Source organism: Orcinus orca, chromosome 12, assembly GCF_937001465.1.
Source record: "Orcinus orca chromosome 12, mOrcOrc1.1, whole genome shotgun sequence".
NCBI classification, from domain to species: Eukaryota; Metazoa; Chordata; class Mammalia; order Artiodactyla; family Delphinidae; genus Orcinus; species Orcinus orca.
The window spans coordinates 4,920,979-4,940,463 of record NC_064570.1 but is presented as its reverse complement, the minus strand read 5'-3'; the positions used below and the strand labels follow the sequence as shown (position 1 = coordinate 4,940,463).

The following is a 19,485-nucleotide window of genomic DNA, read 5'->3' as shown; positions in this document are numbered from 1 at the left end:
AGGCAAAAAGAAGACTGGTGTATTGGTTATTAGTTGATTCATGCCTACAGGTCACGTAAGAAATTTCCTAAAAACAACATGAAAAAATAGAAAAGAAGAGATAACACATGGCTCTATATGATTGATTTCCCCAAAAGGACTAGCATAAATTTAGGAAAGTGATATCATTATCTGTGGGAATGATTAGCAAAGGCTACTCTGGAGAGGCCAGTGATCTATCTCTGGGCTCTCAAAAGAGGCATATGCAGCATGCTTCTAGAAAAGATCTTGTCTAACTTAGAGGCAGAAAAGCACAAAGTATATATTCTAGGGGACAGTGGACAGATGATTTTGACTAGTGCAAAACATTTGCAAATAGGGCTGCATAGAAGTTGTTCAGCACCTTGAATGCTAAGCTGGAAAGTTTGGGCTTTTATTACAGGCAGTGGTTCAGATTATTGTGTTAGTTGACATTTTAATTATTTGGAAATAAACATTTGTTTTAGCTCCGTTGTACTTAATTACACTGTTGTAGTGGGGTTTTTTTTAATGTGTACTTTATAGATTTTAAAATACCAAATAAACATAATTTTCTTCATTTCTTACGTGAATTCTTTGATGAATTCAAAAAGTGCTTCCACTTTAAGTCACCGTGCATGACATTGGAGAAGGTAATGAGGACTTTGGATCAGGTACTCTGGTTTGAAAGCTGGTTTTGCATTGTGACCTTGTATAACCTTGGGTGAGCTACCTAATCTTTTTGAGCCTCCGAGATAATAAAGTACCAATGCCATAGATCTGTTATGCAGTATAAATGCTTAAATGATGAAGATCTAATATCTAATTCTAATAAGGTAGTAGAACAGTATATAAATTGTTCTACTTTAAAACATTAAAACCATGTTACTCTGATCCAATATTAACCATGATCTATTTCTATCACTTTTAACATAGCTGTTAAATATAGCTGATAACATAGCTGTATATTAAGTAATACATGCATAAATTATATATATTTATACAGATCCATAATTTGTCATCCATAATTGCAAACCCCAAAAAGTTCAGAAAAGTGTGTTTATAGTCTTTTTAATCCCACTTAGTTTAAGTATTTTTATGTTTGTTATAGTTTGGATTACTGAAGTATTCCACCAGACCCATTGGGAATGTTATGTACTCATTGGTATATTATTTTTCTACAAATCTGAAAAGTTCTCAAAACACTTCTGATGTCACAGGTTTTAGATGCAGGGCAGTGGACCTGTAGAGAAGTTATCAATGTTTGTTATATTTTTAAATTTATATTTCAAAGATAAATGTGTTACAGTGTTTTGATAATCTTCACGTAATGTTTTCCATGCAAAATACATTTACCTCATGACCCAGCAGTTCCACCGCTAGGTAATTATCCAAGAAAAATAAAAACTTACGTTCACAAAAAAAGCCTTGTAGGAGAATTTTCATAGCAGCATTATTCACAATATCCCAAAGCTAGAGCCACCCAAATGTCCATAGTTGTCTCTTGAGACACATAACGTCATGCCCTGTGAGTGCAGAGTGGGTAGGAGTGGTGAGGATGGAAGAGAGAAGCTTGTTCTGTAGTGAGACCACCAGGTTCAAATTCCAGCTTTGCCGACTAAATTCTGTGTTCTGCTAGGAGATACTAGTATAGCCTGCCATAATGTGATATAATTCAGTGTACATACTGTAATTCGTAACTTGTAAGTCTTGGTGGCCTCCAGCAACTGTGTCATTATGACACACTTCACTGACACCACCTAGTGAAAGCTGTGCTGCTCTGGTTTTTATCCTCCTCTGTTGATGTCACTAGATCAGTTTTTCATTTCCTGTACCCTGCAAAAGGCACACACATGTATGCACAGGCCCTGCACATGCACACATGTATTTCTTCCATCATCTTCTTTGCCTTCCTCCCAAGTTTTACACTGCATCACCAGCTAATGAGTGTGGTTATTTTGTTATCCGAAAGAAGCTGTTCAGTGAAAACGTGTTCTAGCTCCTCTTCTTTGTACAGCACTGTGTATGAGGCATTGTGTCACCTCACTTCTTCTTTCATCTTTATTTCTTCTTCTTACTTTTCTGACGTTTTCAAATGTGTACCACTTTCTTGTGGAAGGTGACTGAAGGTATACCTGTTGCTTTTCTTTCTGTTTATATAGAGTATAGTTTATATACTTACTTTGTTATACATAGATTTGGGTTTGAAACGATGTGGCAAATTTTAATTTTTAGTATCACTAGTTTTCAGTGGACAAGTTTATGCAGTTTTATCGTAATAGATTTCTTTTTATAAATTTATTTTATTTATTTTTGGCTGCATTGGGTCTTTGTTGCTGCACACAGGCTTTCTCTAGTTGCAGCGAGCGGGGGCTACTCTTCGTTGAGGTGCGCGGGCTTCTCATTGCGGTGGCTTCTCTTGTTGCAGAGCACGGGCTCTAGGCACATGGGCTTCAGTAGTTGCAGCATGCAGGCTCAGTAGTTGTGGTTCACGGGCTTAGTTGTTCTGCAGCATGTGGGATCTTCCCGGACCAGGGCTGGAACCCATGTCCCCTGCATTGGCAGGCGGATTCTTAACCACTGCACCACCAGGGAAGCCCCATAATAGATTTCTAATGCTTCTCTTCCAGTGACATTGCTTACTTATTTTTATCATTAGCAAGTAATGTGTCTTTCAAATAAATAATATTACTTCTTTTTTTTCATTCATCTGTACATGTTCATAGGGATCAAGGAATAGCAATTCCACAGAGTGCGAGTATCTTCTCCATTTTCTGCTACTGCAGAGTAGGTTACCGAAAAGTCGGCAGTGGAACATGCCGACAGCGGCACATCAGTCTTCATGATGTTTTCACTTACCTTAAAAAAAATTCTTTGTAGTTTGTTAGAAGTCCACTTCGCAGTTCTCTTTGTTACAAACAGTAGTGCCCCATGTGCTGTTACAGTGCCAGGGATAGAGTTTTGTGTAATAGGAAAGGACTGAGAAGTTTGTCACCTGCTCCTTTCTTGAATCAAGAAGGACCAATGTTATATCAGAAAAATGTATCATTGGGTTACTTTCCTTTGAAATATTAAGTCCCGAGGCTTAGATAATGCATAAAATATGTGAACAGCACATGGTTCCATTTCTGCCACCGTCTTCAGGGATGAACCTCATCTTTCTGTTCCTGAAGTTTATCCTGCAGGATTTAGACATTTGAGATTTGTAAATACAGTTAAAGATTTCTCATACCAGTCATTTAAAAACTAAATCCTGGCAAATGACTTGGGGAGATGGGATGAGTGGGAAGATAGGCAGTGATAAATAGGAAATAGGCTCTGTTCTCTAGGAGCTTGTTCTTTGCTTGGTAGTTGTGATATACAACAAACTAATTCAGGGCAGAAAAATACGATCTAGGGATAGCCCTTTGAGAAGGTAGCACTTAGGTTGAAGTCTGCAGGGATGAAGTAGGATTTGGAAAGAAGGATGAAGGGTAGAATGGAGTGCAGAGAAGCATTCAAGATGGAGGAAATAGGAATATGCACAGAGATGAATAACGGAGTGATTTGGCTTGATTTATAACATAAGATATGTGTAAAGAACATAGATTGATTTAACTTGAGAAGATAGTTTGGGGCCAGGCCATAGGTAATTTAAATGTATTATTATTTTTTTAGATGGCAAGAGACCATGAAGGGTTTTAAGACATGAGAATGTTAAGAAACATTAAGATGAAAGTTTTGTTTTGGGCAGTTAATCTGGCCATTGTGCATAGATTGATTGGAGAACAGATACTATTAACACATTATTGTAGTAGTTTTGGTAATATACCAATAATGACAAGAGCAAGGGTGACAACAGTAAATGGAGAAGGGTGTGGGGCAAATCCAAGGTAAATGAAATGGCCATTTTGATGATCAGAGGCATCCCTGGGTTTTGCCTGTTGCATAATTACTAATAGTGCCCCATTTCACTATTAAGTTTTTCTTGGCTTGGACAGTGTATCAGATGCCCCTAAAGATGGATTTGCTTTAGAATTGATAGCATTTGCTAATTGAGGGGAGAGCGGGATGTTGGCATAAGAAATGAGAATATATACACAAATTTTAGAAATTCTTATGATTATGATTTTATTAAATTTTCCTTTTTGGGAGAATTAAACAAATTTCCTTACCTGCATACCACAGTCAAATCTTACATGTTTAAAATCCCAGTTTGTTTTTTGTCTTTTAATGAATACATTTGAGTTTTAGACTCTTCAACAGAGTGATAGGTACTGTAGAGACTATACTGTATTTAATTTACCTAATATTTCCATTGATTCCATTTAAAAGTAAAGCTTTTTAGAAGAACATTAATAAATCAGTGTAGCTTACCTTAGGAATGTAGCTGGTAGCAGTTGAGAGTATCCTGTGTATCAACATCCCATTACTGAGAATGGGCTTCAGCATGTAGCACCTTTTGGTTCCCTGATCTTTCTTCCCTGATTGAAACAGATGGCTATAGTCACATGATACCTATTTTAAGGTTTGTGCATAGATATGGCTGTGATGTGTATGGACCATTTCAAGTGCTTAGTGCTCTTGTATTTTCCATGTATAGGCGGAGGGAGAAGACAGCCTGAAGAAGATGCAGCTGATGGAGCTTGCGATTCTCAATGGCACCTACAGAGATGCCAACATTAAATCACGTAAGAATGAGACTGAGGCTCAGAGCTACAGCTGTTTCAGCTGTTTTGTCCCCAGACCTCTCCCCTTTTGGCAGCACAATACGTGAACAGTTAAACAAAGTGAAGAGTTGAAATAACTATCACTTGATATGGGACTAACTGTCCCATTTTTACTGCTTTCAAGAATTGAGGGCACTCTCTTGATTTTATTTTATGCCAGCATGCCTAAGTTTTGAGTTTACAAACTTTTCTTTTATTCTTTTGATGAAATTTCAACTTCTAAATTCAAGAGTTTCGGGAAATTTTCTGTTAACTTACAGATTTAAGACTTCTAGTTTGTTACATTTATGCAAAGGACAAAATTTTTAAAAAAATAAAAGCTAATTTGGAATATATCTGAATGCAGTGTTGTTACATTTATGCAAAGGACAAAATTTAAAAAAAAATAAAAGCTAATTTGGAATATATCTGAATGCAGTGATTCTTCTGTTGATTTCTATTCTTTCCCCTTGCTTGCACATTTTTCCTCCAGTATTTTTTTCTCTGTTGATTTTATGTGTGAGTTCACAGAGAGCAGTAGATGATACTATTTTTTAATCCTATTTTCCCCTTTATATGTATTGTGCATGCTTTCATAAACTGTAAGAGGATTGCTTTTTTATATTTAAAAATGAAATAATGTGAAATTTATATTTTGAGACAATCTGAGTTTTACACATCATTCATATGAACATGATGTCATTTAAATTACTAATATTTTTTAAAGAAATAGAATTTTAAAGACATAGCCAACTTTCCCAAATATAGGCACCCTAGTGTGTTTAGAGTGGTTACTTTTACAAATGGTTGGCTTTAATTTACTCATGAAATGGAGTAGTATATCATTAATAGTCATGTGTTTAGGAATGTAACTTTTTTTGTATTGTTTTTTCTATAAAGAAGTTAATTCCTACAGATGCAGGAAATTAATAACTGTTGGTTATTTGACTAAGTTAATACAATGAAAATTATGCTTTCCTTCATTTGTAACTGAAGCTACTCTTTAGAAATATACCAAAACTGTATTTCTGTGGACTCCAATTACCAAGTATTTTTTAACATCTTTTAATGCAAGTGTTTTTTTGTGCTTCTGCATGCACCATTAGTCTCATGAAATCTTAAAAACATAGATATATCCGATATATGAAGTAAATATAACCTGTTTTAATGGTCTCATTCTTTTTTTCCCCAGTGGCTTTTTAATGTTTGCACATTTATTCTCAATCACGTTGGGGAAGGGGAAGCTGTTTTGCATTTGGTTGGTGTGCTTTGGCATTTCCGTGTGACCAGCGCATGTACTAACGATTTCCTTTTATTTTTCTTCTTCTCTGCTCTCTCCTTCCCTTCCCTGCCCTCTCGTTTCCCACGTCTCGCCTTCGGCTGTCCCTGTGCCTCCTTCTCAATCTCTTCGCTTTCACTGTAGCAGCCCTTGCCTTTTCTCTTGCAGCCACAGCCCAGGCCGCTCCAAGGGTTATCACGGGGCCTGCGCCCGTTCTCCCGCCAGCTGCCCTGCGCACCCCTACGCCAGCTGGCCCTACCATAATGCCTTTGATCAGACAGATACAGACCGCTGTCATGCCAAACGGAACTCCTCACCCAGCTGCTGCGATAGTCCCTCCAGGGCCCGAAGCTGGTTTAATCTACACGCCCTATGAATACCCCTACACGTTGGCGCCAGCTACATCGATCCTTGAGTACCCTATTGAACCTAGCGGTGTATTAGGTAAGTTGTTCTCCCTGTATGGTTAATGACATTTTTCTTCATAACTTCTGCTGCCCCAGACTTTGAAATGATATATCCATTTTAGAGAGACAAGTTTCCATTAGAAAGACTGAAATCTAAATTTTGTTCTATTTCAGCCTCTTATAAGGGTTTCCTCCTGTAAATAATTGTACCTTAAATTTATTCAGATTCACTTTGGTGACTGAAATTCACTTTGGTTGGGTAAATTTGAGATGAACATTTTAAACAGAAAATACTTTTCACATTTTTGACATCATTGTGGTCATTCTGAGTTTTAGATCCCACCTGTTGGCCTATCCTCTTCATCAGCTCCACCACCCAGTTTTTAGATTCCTTTTGTGTCGGAGATTTATTTGTCAGCTAAATTTTAAACTTCTATGTGAAAGTTTTTTGAGATATTTTTAAAACTGATGTGTGTTTTCTAATATTTGTGATCACTTAAAATATGAAAGGGACCAATAGTTGCATTCTTCAGTTTTCTTCAGCTTTTCTCTTTTGAAGTCCTAGTTAATATTAAACATAAGAGACACTCTTAATTTCAGTAGTACAGTATGGAATGAAGTAAATACCAAGTCACTGAATTAGAATCACATTTGAGACAAAAATTAAGATCATGCTATAAATGCTCGGTTTTACATGAACAAAAAGTGGTGTGCTTGAAAAAGACATTACTGATGCCTTTTTTTTATAGAGTGGATTGAAATGCCAGTCATGCCTGATATTTCAGCCCATTGACTTGCTGGATGAAGGACTAGAGTACAGCAGCTGTTCTAACACGACCAGTCAATGTGGAACAAACTGTTTCCGGGCTGCCCCTTTGTTTTACCAGACAGAATTTGAATTCTTTTTTCTTGAATTGTATATGACCTTGGTGCTGCATGCATGTTGTTGACTTTTAGGACTTTGATCTTTTAAGTTCTTTTTTTCCCAGCATTAATATTGATTTCTAAAAATATGAAAGTCTTTAATGAACCCGGACACTAAGATTTAAACTTGAAAATTCATTGTTCAATTAAAAAAAGCCACGATGCTCTGTATGTTATCTGTGTGTGTGCATGCACTCAGGTGCCTTTTGTTTCATGAGCAGATACATTTTATTGTACATGTTTTCTGTTTATCTCTAAATCATTGTAAAAAGTATTATAGGTCAGAATTATACAATAGAACTGTTTATGAGAGGCCTGTTTCTGTTGCATATTTCTCAAAGCATTTTTAAAATAACATGTAACCTATAACCCCTTTACGTTTTCCTTTCTGTTAACGCTCTGTCCTGTGGCCCCATGCCTGCTCCTTTCCCCCAGAGCTCCTCTCTGCTGCACGCACAGCGTCTGTTCGAGGAGTTTGACTGTTGCTTCCTGCAGGGCTGGCACTCTTAGCCACCAGCTGCTGTTCCAGCACTCTGAATGCAAGATCTCGCTGATTTTGCCTCGTGGAATTATACTTACATAAGATTAGTTTTTCTAAAATGAAAAAAGGGGTGATGGACCAGTTTACTGCTTAGAAACAGCAAGAGGCACTGCAGTAAAATTTCTCATTTTAAAGCAATGTGCTTTTGTTGTGTTGGAAAATTTTTATTTATAATACTTAATTATTAGACTGACAAAATTGAAAGCAAAATATACAGATACCTATTGACATTCATAAGATGAATAATAATGAGTACTAAATGACAAGATTCCATTATCAATTTTATTTCTCGCTTTGCCACCTAAGCAGTAAAACATGATATTGACCACTTGGAGAACTGAGAAAATATTTCAAATTGCTGTGTTATAATAAATTTGCACACAGATAACATGCATGCTATATATCAAGTCTCATCATATTATTTTAAAATGAGCAGTGCCCTTCAAAACGGATGCAGACATGTGTGTTGGTGGTAGTGAGGAGATTGGTATTAGCATCAGATCTTCATTGATGACTAATTTTTAATTCCCTTCCTTTTATCTTTAGGTATGGCTTTCCCAACGAAAGGCTAAGAATTCAAGAACGGTCTTAACTGAACCCTCATCAGATCTGAATTTAACAAATGCTTAGTCTCAGCAGCCTCCAGGGGGTGGGAGGGACGCTTAGCCTAGCAGTCAGTGACTGACTTGCACTTTTGCACACTGATAGAAAGGAAAAGTATGTTATTAATTGGTTTAGGCTGTAATCTTACAAAGTAACGGTAATTTATAAAGGAGTGTATAGTAGTATACTGACTGCTAAGTGTACTATACTGTTTGCTTTACTAATCACCTAATTCATTGCAGTTCATACTTATTGACTCAAAGTTTAGAACCACAATCTGTAGGCTTTAAGAATTGCTTTTAAACCTTCTTAAGTGATAGACTCTGGAAGTGGTCTTAAGGTTAGCAAATAATTGTCAGTATTAAACATGGCATTATTTAAGTAGTCCTGCTGCAAGAAAGGCACTTCAGTGAATATGTGACTAGTAAAGCTTAACTATGTTTGGATCTAATAGAGTTCATGAAATCTGTAACTTGGGATTGTAAATGAATGGATAAAATAGGTTAAGGCCAAGATTATTGAAATGAATGCAATATTAATAGATGCATATATACGCAACATATTATGGTTAATTTTAAGACTACTGTGCCTTAACATGTTTCCTAAAAGAAAACTTTTGTAGTAAACAAACATTTGAAATCCATTTTGATAAACCTGCTGTTAATGTTTGTTATCTTTTCCCTTGTGAATGTTCTCTAACTTTGTCTTGGTAATTGCAATTTAACTAGGTGCGGTGGCTACTAAAGTTCGAAGGCACGATATGCGTGTCCATCCTTACCAAAGGATTGTGACCGCAGACCGAGGTTAGTTTAGTTCTGCAGTTCTTGTTTATGAGAAATGCGTTGGGTGTCCATAAGATTTGTTACACCACACCTGATGGAAGAGATATCACTGCTTGCCTGCACATCGTTTCTTTTCTTTTTCTAAATTAATTTGTAATAATTGACAGGTTTAAGGGTTGGGTTTTTTGGGGTGTTTTTTTTCCTCCCTTCATATTTTAACTTATTAAATTCTATATTAGTATGTACAATGATTTATTTCTACTAAAACGTAAATTAGTCCCTTTGGGGAGCTATTAAATTTTCATGTTGCCTTAGTTATTTTTCAGGAATAATTTTTGCTAAAATTTACCTTTTAATTGTTCTGAAATTTTGGGTTGGTTTTACAAAATGAACTAAGCGGATGGTGCTTTAACGAGAGAAGTAAAGGAATATATGCCTCCTGTGTCCTTTTTGGAGAAAACTGAAGATTTAGTTTCCATTTTCCTTTTTAATAAGATACTTGAACCACTGTATACACAAGGGTATACATGTCAAGTACTTAGCTGAAATCAACAAAGTAAGGACTGTGAAGATAACTTTGATGAAGTTGGATTTTTTTTTATAAATCAGAAAATCAGTTCCCTTTTATTCTTACATTCTTTTACCAAAATGGATCCTTTGATTTTTGTTATTTGCTGCTAAAATATATTATCTGAAGGTAAACTATCTCTTGAAGCTCTGTGGTGACATGAATCCAGCTGTTTGAAAATCCTTTTTGACTAACCTGTGACTGGGAAATAAGTCTTCATTTTTCTCCTTTTCAACATTTGTAATTTGTGTCCTATATATGCCCTTGGACCCTTTTATAAAATTATTTATGTTTATTGAGGAGTGACGGTTTCGGTTTATTGACATTGTTTTCTAAGTTTGTCATTACAAGGTAGGAATCCAAAGCAAGATAAAAAAGGATTTTTCACAAGCTTCTATTATGGCACATCTATTACCTACTAATTAATTTGATCAGAGTCTCTAATATTAGTGGTGGAAGGTGATGTATTTATACCCCAATCCTACATTTTCTATGAACTGAAGAAAGACCTACCTGTTCTACATGGTTATCTTGAATACTGATGATAAATATTGGATACAGGTGTTGTCCACATGAGAATAAAATCTTCCCAGAGACACTGATGATAGCATCATACATAATTAGTTTGAAGACTTTTAACTAATACATATATTACTTGTAGAGATTATTCAATAAATAGACCCCCAAGCTCAATGATTATTTATGAAGATAATGTTAAGTGTCAGTGTGTCATGCACAAGTAAACCACCCTTTGTGTATCAGAAAAAGTCTCCTAGTGAAGGAGGAAATTTTTTAAAAAATGTTTTTTTTAAGTAACTTGCCATTTAAGGAAACCAAATAATTCTGTGAATAATCAGAGCTTTTTTCCCCCCACATTGTTCATGTCTAAAACAGTTCTAAAGAGTATTTAAAAGTAGTTTTTCTTCTGTTAACCTTTCCCTACATGCCCCTAGGAGATTTCTCATAATTTTGTTTTAACACAATAATTACTGGTCTACTTAATACTCCAGTGCCTTGAGATAGTTGAAAATATTAGGAAGATTTTACTGTATTTGGAAATGACAGCACATTCCATGTGAGGCTCTTTTGTAGTTATATGTGTTTGGATTAGTCCTGTCACTGTTTTTATTAAAAATGCAATGTCAGCAAACCGAAATGCTACCTTTTTTTTTTTTTTTTTAAATAACAAATACTCATATACTGCTGTTACTATCACTGTATGCACTCATTGGGTCTAAGGGAGAGGTCTGAAATCCTTAACTTAAATTATTTTATGATACTACTGTTTTCTCTATTTTTGAGGGTTTTTTTTTAATTATTATTTTTTAATCTTTTGAAGGGAAGATTAGTGTAAGTATTCATTTAATGCAAGGAAACTCAGCCCTTAGACATATAACCATGTAATTCTATATGAGCATTTAGAGTACTACATGGTTGAGAAATATCTAGTTCTTTACTAAAAGTAAACCCACCTCTACACATAATTTGAAAACTGAATTTGAAGCCTATAAAAGACCAACTGACTTTGTAGTTGTGATGAACCATAAGTGCTTTTGCACGGTTGATACACCTGTGTGTACTGTAGGAGGCCAGGACTTGGCAGAGGATATAGTCTAGGTTTACTGGTATATATGTAAATGGTAGTTTGTTTATGTATTCCACACGCAAAAAAACATAATCAGAATTTTTCTAAATAATTTTACAAAAACCATCATTTATATAATTTGTTATAAGAAACTTAATACAATTTTAATCAAAATTTTAAGTGATTTCAAAAATGCTTTAAGATTCTATATTTCTGGAGTACCTATGAAGTGGTATGACTACATCATGTTAAATATTTATTTTCTTCTTTGATTTTGGAATAGCAGTTTTTAAATAAAATTCCACTTATTTTTAAGAAATTCAGGGAAGATTTGGTCACACTGAAGATACAGTATTTTTGTAGTATTTATAAGGTATCCTAAATGATAGACTATAGAAAGCATTTTTGTTATATGAAGGTAAACCAGTCCATTATATAGATCATTTACACTCTGTGAAATTACACCTACTGGGTTTTGATTTATGAAGTGGCACAGAATCTGCCTTTGCACTGAATATCTTTTCATTTACATCTCCTCTGCCTTAGTCACAGTGGCAACAGTACAGAAAATTCTCTCAAACCTCAGAATATAGTAGAAATAATTAAGCTATTGAATGAGTCTTAAAAATCATACTACTGTTAAGTGGACCAAGTTTGGTGAAGCAGAATGTGACAGAGGTTGATTAAGGAAGGAGCAACTCAAGGACATTGGGAATGATAACTTTTCCACTTGAGAACTACTTTATGTTTTACTGTAATTTTTTTAATTTTTTTTGTTCTGTTTGTTACTTTGCAAAAGAAAATAGTATTTACAGGTGGCTTCTTTTAAAATATAAAATATAAAGCAGGAATGTATATGAAATGTCAGATTTTATTGTTATTTGCAGAGTATTAGCTTTGAAATTGAATAAAGAAAGCTGTTTGTAGTTTGAAAATGCCTTATTGGTATCAATTAGAAATTTCTTCTATTTTTTGATGTACTTAGAGCTTTTTGAGTATAGAATTTTAAATGGCAGGATTTTACAGTGTTTACATGCAAGTGCATTTTATAAGTGTTCTATATGTGTAAAATAGTATTTTCAACTGGAAAGTGTTGGCTAGTGCAGAAGGCCTGGCCTTTTTCTGGTTCCCATGTTTCCTACACTGCTAGACTACAGTTTAGTATTGCATTGTGTCATGAGGCCAAGAAATTCCATGTTGTTTGTAAATAGAATAATTGAAAAAGCAATAAACATTTATTGAACAAAAGAAACCTTGTTTGGCCCAGAGTTTATGTTGAACCAAATTATTCATAAAAATTTAAATTTCTTTAGATTCATTTCTGTTGATCATCAGTTATTAATAATCACATCCATCATTAATAGTTGCTTTAATGCTTGCATCTGAGAGAATACTAATGCTTAATAGCAGTCAGATACTGATAACTGCACTGACTGTTTCAGAATTCTGTATACCAAACCTATTCATTGTTGTTGTTTTCCAGTTTTCTTCATTGACTGCTACTAACTATTAGTTGTTAGTTGTATTTTATTTCTATTTTTTCCTGTTAACAGTTTTTGGTTTTTTTTTATTTTGTTTTTTTGTGGGAGTGGGCTCTCCTTCATTTGTTCAAATCATGATATGAAATTGTCATGATTTTTATTGTATTCTGTAGATGGTGTCAATCAGTTTGTCAGAATTAAACATGCTTTTTTTTATTAGTTGTGATTAGTTTTTCATGTTGTCATTAAGCCGTCACTAGCTGAAACTAATCTCTTCTCTATCTTTTCTTTTCTTTTTTTTTTTTGTTTTTTGTTTTTTGTTTCTAACCACCCAGCCGCCACCGGCAACTAACCTATGACCTTCTGACCTCTGAACTCTTCACCCAATGATGACCTGACCATGCCTGCCTGCTGATCAGTTAACTGGTAATCGCCTTTGCTTGCCTGTCGTCAGTGCAGCGAGCTGAGGCACTTGTCCGTTCGTCTTACCATCTAACCAAACAAAAGACAAAGAAATTGTCCTCCAACTCAGCTTTTGTTTTTTTTCGGTTTTTTTTTTTTTTTCTTTTTTCTGTTTGGGTGAAAGTGGTTCTAGAACCTGCACTGAATAGTAGTAAAGCAATAAGGCCCAATTCATCCCACAGCACTGATCATCTTTTAATGTCCCACCCTAAGCGAACGGTAAGAAGGCCTCACTTCAGAAGGGGAGACAGATGGCCCTTAACTACTCAGTGACAGAGGCAGTTACTGTGAGAGACTTCTAGGAATCTTTTCTTCTCATAGCGAGTCAAAGCTCTCTGAATGTACTGTGTGATGATGCATCATGCATGAACCTTTGGTCAGGGATGTCATTGGTGAAGTGATTTCAAAAAGTATTCAAAATTTGATATGCTCTTTAGTCACTACAGTGCCCTCAAAGGGCAGAAGTTGCAGCCTTTTTTATATTGCCTGCCAAAATTTGAAGTATTAGAAGTGTGCCATGAGAGAAAAACTTAAGGAATTTTGAAAAGTAATGCAAAGAACAAAACTGCAACGCTATTTTTAAAAAGATAAATATCTGAGTTAAAATGACTGAACCTTTATTTTACACCTCCTTTAAAAAATACACAAGAACAAGGTACATGCATTATGTGTCACATTACTGGGCAAACTGTTCAAATATTTTTTTTAAACCTCCCTGTATAGAAAAAAATCATTAAGGATGTAAAAGCCATGCTTGCCTATTTGCTGTATACATGTAATGAAATTGTAGATAAAGTGTAGTGCATTGAAACAAATGAACAAAAAGTAGATACTTTTACTATACAAGGGTGCTGGTGCAGAAAAAAATATATATTTTTGGAAATGTAGCATTTTATACTTTCAAGTGTTATAAAAAAAAAGAACAAAGAAACCCTTTATTTCATGAAATGATTTTTTCTGGTGGTTGTCAAGAAACAAAAGACCAAAAGAGCCTTTTTGTCTTTTTTTTATTTTTTAAGTATTGGAATAAGTCTAAAGAAAAGAAAGTGCCTTATTTTCCTTCATGGTCATTTAGTCAACTGTCCTGTAAGATCAGCTCCTCCCTCAGAATACAAGTTAATGCATGTTACTCAGTCGCCCAGTATGTGAAAGAAGATGTGAGGGGAGACAAATGAGTTGATGGTTTGAATTATATGATTTTTGCCACGTTACCTTGATACAAATTTGCCAAATCTGATACTGTGAAAAAATTTGATAACTTTTCTGATGCCTAGCAAGTAAGGTTTAAAAACATTCTTTTAAAATCATAATTGCGTGCTTTTGGTTATTGCGATATTTAATGTTAGTCCAAAGGATTCTGAAATAAAAATTATGTGTGATCTGAACACCACTTTACAGACAAAATTAGAGCTCTATTTGTTGGGGGGGAGGGGTATTGGATTTTGTATTATTAATTGGAGGCAATAATATTATATTAGCAACCTTTTTCACAGAAACGAATCTTTCTGCTTTTCACTCTGGAAAACAAGGTTTTTAAATGAACCAAATTTAATCGGACTTGTTTCTACCAAAGCAGATCACTGGGTAGTCCATCTCTGCTGGTTTTAGTAACCTAAGCCAACAACGCCCCCTTTTTAACTTTAAAAGAATGCGAAAAACTAGCATCATTGTGCATATAATACTCAACTACATGTGAGTTTAAACTTCCAATTTCTTACGAAGTTCAGTTTTGTAGTTGAAGCGATTTGTGCACAAAGCCGACATCTAAACTCTTAAGTAATCATTAACTGCTCAGTACCAGACGTGGCAGATATCAGGTGGCGGTGGCTCCCCAGCTCGTCAGCTCCTTCCCTCTTACACACCTTCACAGCTTCACAGTCAAAGGTCAGCAGTAAGCTCAGTAAGCACCTTTGTGGTGACCTCCTCCATCATCTTGTCTCACTTGGAAACCGTTTTCAGTTTATTTACTATGCAATAGACATTCATTGTTCTGTATTCAGCTAGCTTTAGTTTAACATGCCACTGCTTTGTCTTTCTGTTACACATACAGTTGTTTTGATTTATTTACAATATATGCTGTGCCATTTTGATTTTTATTTTGTTTGGTTGGTTGAATAAATTTGCGACACTCAAACACTTGAGGTGATAGTTTAAAAATGATACCAGTATTTGATCTAGTTTCATCTCAACTATGTTATACCTGGACATTTTAGATGTTTATCAAAGGTCTTTTATGGGGAAGAAAGTAAATGTTTGAAATAAACGTGTGACATTTATGAGTAATGTTGGCTCTGAACAAACGTTTGAAAACTTAGTTGACAAAATTTTGGATCAACTGAAAAAAAGCATGACTTTTGAAATCTCTGAATGCCTTGGTTCTCAGTATTATCATTCTTTATTGAATTTATTTCTTATTAAAATATGTAGTTTTTAAGACTTTTTTTTTCTGACAGTATTATGTAATTTTTTTAGTGCGGGTAGATGGGAGTGTCGCTTGTATGTTACCGTACAGCTGACATGTATTTTTGTCTATTCTTTATTATCTCAGTAGTTTCATGCTATCTATGTATCATAACCAACCTATTGCCTATGAGAAACATGTAAGATAATGTATTTACAGCCATTGTTACAAGTTTATAATGTATTTTTCTATCTTGTTTTATATGTATGTTATATAACATTCAAAAAGAATTTTTTTCTTGATTGAGAAAAGGATACAAAATGCAAAATCCACAATTTTGATAACTGAAAATTGCCAATTGTTTTGCAGTACTTTATTATATTGGGTGTCTTGTCTTTCTTGGGCTTTTAGTTAGCTAATGAATGAATACATTAGACACTTTCGGGTTTTAGTTGGGATTTTACATAGCTTGCATTTTAATTCTTTGGTTCTTTGCTGTTTCTATTAACCCATAGCATTATTTTAATAAATGTTATAATACCAACCTACTAACTCTGGACTATGTCTGTTTATTAACCTTTACGTGTTTAATTAAAATAAACAAATAAAGACAAAGGAATGTAAAGTCTTGAATTCCTGGACTAACCCTGAAGAACGTGACCACAGATAACATAGTCATAACGTGACTTGTTTTTATGTTGTTTGTCAGCTGACAATTCCGCACACTACTGTTAAAATGGCTTTGGTTATTCTGGGCTTTTACTTCGGGGTGGGGGGGTAGGTAGGTGCCAATAGAGATGGGAACAAAGTAGTGTTGGTTTGAGGCGTTCTTCTAGTCTTGCCACTTGCCTTTCAACCTCTGCATTACTAATTCCACAATTTCTTATTTTTCCTTCTCCAAAATAATCACTGTCTGCTCACAGCATAAAGAGTAAAGAGATTCGTCATAATGATATACCCAAGAAACCAGTTTGATTCTTTGTTGAACCATTTTTTGAAATTTCTATAAGTAGATAATTTTATGGTCACATAAAGCAAGGAATCTGATGTCTTACCTTTATTCAGATTTGTGTTTTAATTGGACATTTTTCCTTTATAAAGACGTTTTGAACTGTTTTAGCCAGCTGCTCCTGTTAGAGGGGCTTAACACAGGTAAAGCCAAAGGTAGAGTGGCTCTGTGTCTCAGGACAGTCCAGAGTAAGCCGTTCACAACAACCACAAACCCGCCTCTCCTCGTGGAACCCTCAGCAGGAGGTCAAACAGCGTCACTCAGCTTTATGTCTCACCCTGTTAAAAATACAGTCAGAATACATTAATATAAGAAGTTTAAGGGAGAAGAAATAGCATTTGAAAAGTTATATATATCATGGTTTTGCATGCAGGTCAATTTAAGAAGATCTATTAAATATCTTCATGCTTTCCTTGGCTGCAACCTAGGTAAATTGACCTCTACTTATCAATTCTTTAGTGTAACTCTTGAGGTGCATTTTTATTTCACAGATATTGGTATTTCCTGTTCTGTGAAATAGTTCTCCTGGATAATAAAATTTCTCAGGATGAATTTTTGCATTTGTAAATAATGCTTATTTTTGTAAATTACATTTTATTTATTTTAAAGTTCTAAAATTTGGGGCTAAAATGAGTCACATGTTACAGAAGACATAACACCAATATGCTATTAACCAATCAAAGTACTACCATAGTATATATACATACATGAAATACATAGAATAGCGAGAGCATCTGATTTAATCATAGTTGAGATGGTTCTTTGGATCAAACAAATATATTGTTTCTCCAGTGGGGGGGGGGGATGCATTATTATTAGGTAGAGCTTTACTATGCTACTCTGTAAAAGTTCACATTGCCATACAGCTAATATATATTCTGTAAAAATCTGAAGATGTCATTCAAGCTGCTAATATGCAAGTCATCATGGCACCATGTCACTGAAATTGAAGAATTTCTATACAGTTTATTCCACATTTTCTGAAGCCTGTGAATGCAGTCTCATCTCATTTTCAGTTAAGAGTACTACTTTTATGTATAATTATGTCACATTGCCACCTTTTATGTTGTAAAAGTCCATTTTTAAAAGACAGAAATAACATTACAAAACCCACTTTTATACAGGCTGTAATAGTATAAAAAATGGAATCACCGAGTTGTTAGAATGATAAAATGCCAGAGGCAGTTTATTGTTTTATGCTACTAGTACTTGACAAAGCAATTGAAAGTTAAGCTTTCAGTCGAGAAGTTGGTGAAATTAATGTACTTAGTAGTCAAGCATTTTTTTCTTAGGCAAAATGTCAGGAAAAATGTAGTATGAAAGTCGATATTCACATACACCTACTCTGTAGGGCAGAGTCCACCTAAAAGGGCAGTTGAAGCACCCTGTCCATAAAGCCAAGATGTGCATATGTTTACACAAGATAGGAGGTGGTTAAGTTTCTAAAATACTGGATAAATATGAAGGATCTAAATTTTCTAGTACACCAAAAGCGGACAACAGGTTTAAATTGCTCATTACCAAATCAATCTTTTTTTTTTTACCAGCTAAGTCTAACACTTTTATAAATGGCAGTCTAAGGCTTCTCCAGTTTGGGGGGAGGGGGAGGGGTTTGTTTGTGTGTTTGGAATAAGATGTCTGTCATTCCTTGATAACAATTAGCAATTGTAGCATTTCCAGCAAGTCATTTTTAGTAGAAAGAAATGTATTGCTAAATTACAATCCATTATTTAATAGCAGAAATCACCCAGAAAACTTTTTGGACTCAAACTTTCTAAGTACATAAGGTAATTGTTAAACATTGTCACAAGTTTCTTAATACCTTTATTTAAAATGGAAAAATAATTCATATTATAGACAATTTTACTTTTAGAAATATTCATTTGGTACACACATGTAATTTTATCTGTGGTTTTTTTTAACATAACATTATCTAAGTTGAACTGCCTTTGCTATGAAGAGATGTAACAAAATTATATGCCTACCTGGTACTCAATGCTGAATCAAACTGGTTCACCTAAGCGTAGTACTCTCCTTTCTGTGTTTCTGCTGCACTAATTGCAGGGGGTGGGAGAGGAGGAGGAAGAATTAATTCTCAGGAGAAGTAGTTGGTAGGTGCAGCAGATAGCAACACAACGTGGATTTCTCATTGCTTACAGTTTTGCTGTCCCTTCGTGGCAAAAGACACCACATTGTGGGGAAAAGCACAGCTCCCATGGTAAAAAATTTATACCTTTTTTAAAAATGCTATTATCGAGAAATTTTGATTACCAAATATATCTTTTGTGGTTTATATTGTAGTGGTGTGTATAAAACACTTAGAATTTTATTTGTGGAAATTGTACATAGAAAAGTTGAAATAGGTCTTCCCAAATCCTATGTGAATGGAGAACCACGTTAAGACTGTACATGACGTGCAATAAACCAACTGGAAAAAGTGCATGTGCTTCATCCTCTCAAGCCAGCTGCAGCTGAAAATGCTGCTTATGCCTACCCCCCCCCCCAAAAAACCCCACACACACCACACTTATAAACATCAGAATAAAGAATGTACATTTCACTTTCAGTTTCTATTGGTGCTTTTAACACTGTTTAAAAGAAAGCAGAAGAATGTGACATCCTGGAGCTCTAATTCACTTCACTACAAGCTGATCATAACATTTTCCCTGATTTCCAGTGATTAGAAAAGGAAATCAGTAAACAGACTCACTACAATGTTTCTCAGTTGGATGTGCATCCCAAATACTTGTTTCTAATT

At 34.8% G+C, this 19,485-nt stretch overlaps 1 protein-coding gene across 9 annotated transcripts in view; it reads left to right on the top strand.

The window, feature by feature from the left end:
- QKI (QKI, KH domain containing RNA binding) overlaps window positions 1-19,167 on the top strand; it is a 143,590-nt gene extending 124,423 nt beyond the window's left edge. For 2 of the 9 annotated variants that reach the window (XM_004278864.4, XM_033404004.2), the window contains exons 5-8: window positions 4,580-4,667; window positions 6,109-6,408; window positions 9,168-9,242; window positions 13,191-19,167. In XM_004278864.4, the coding sequence (XP_004278912.1) occupies window positions 4,580-4,667; window positions 6,109-6,408; window positions 9,168-9,242; window positions 13,191-13,207 (480 nt within the window). In that variant the 3' untranslated portion in view covers window positions 13,208-19,167. Of the gene's footprint in view, window positions 1-4,579; window positions 4,668-6,108; window positions 6,409-7,120; window positions 12,627-13,190 lie in introns of those variants that run through there. The other 7 variants (XR_004476378.2, XM_012536412.3, XM_012536411.3 and 4 more) reach the window with 7 other exon arrangements.
- Window positions 19,168-19,485: the final 318 nt, after the last annotated feature.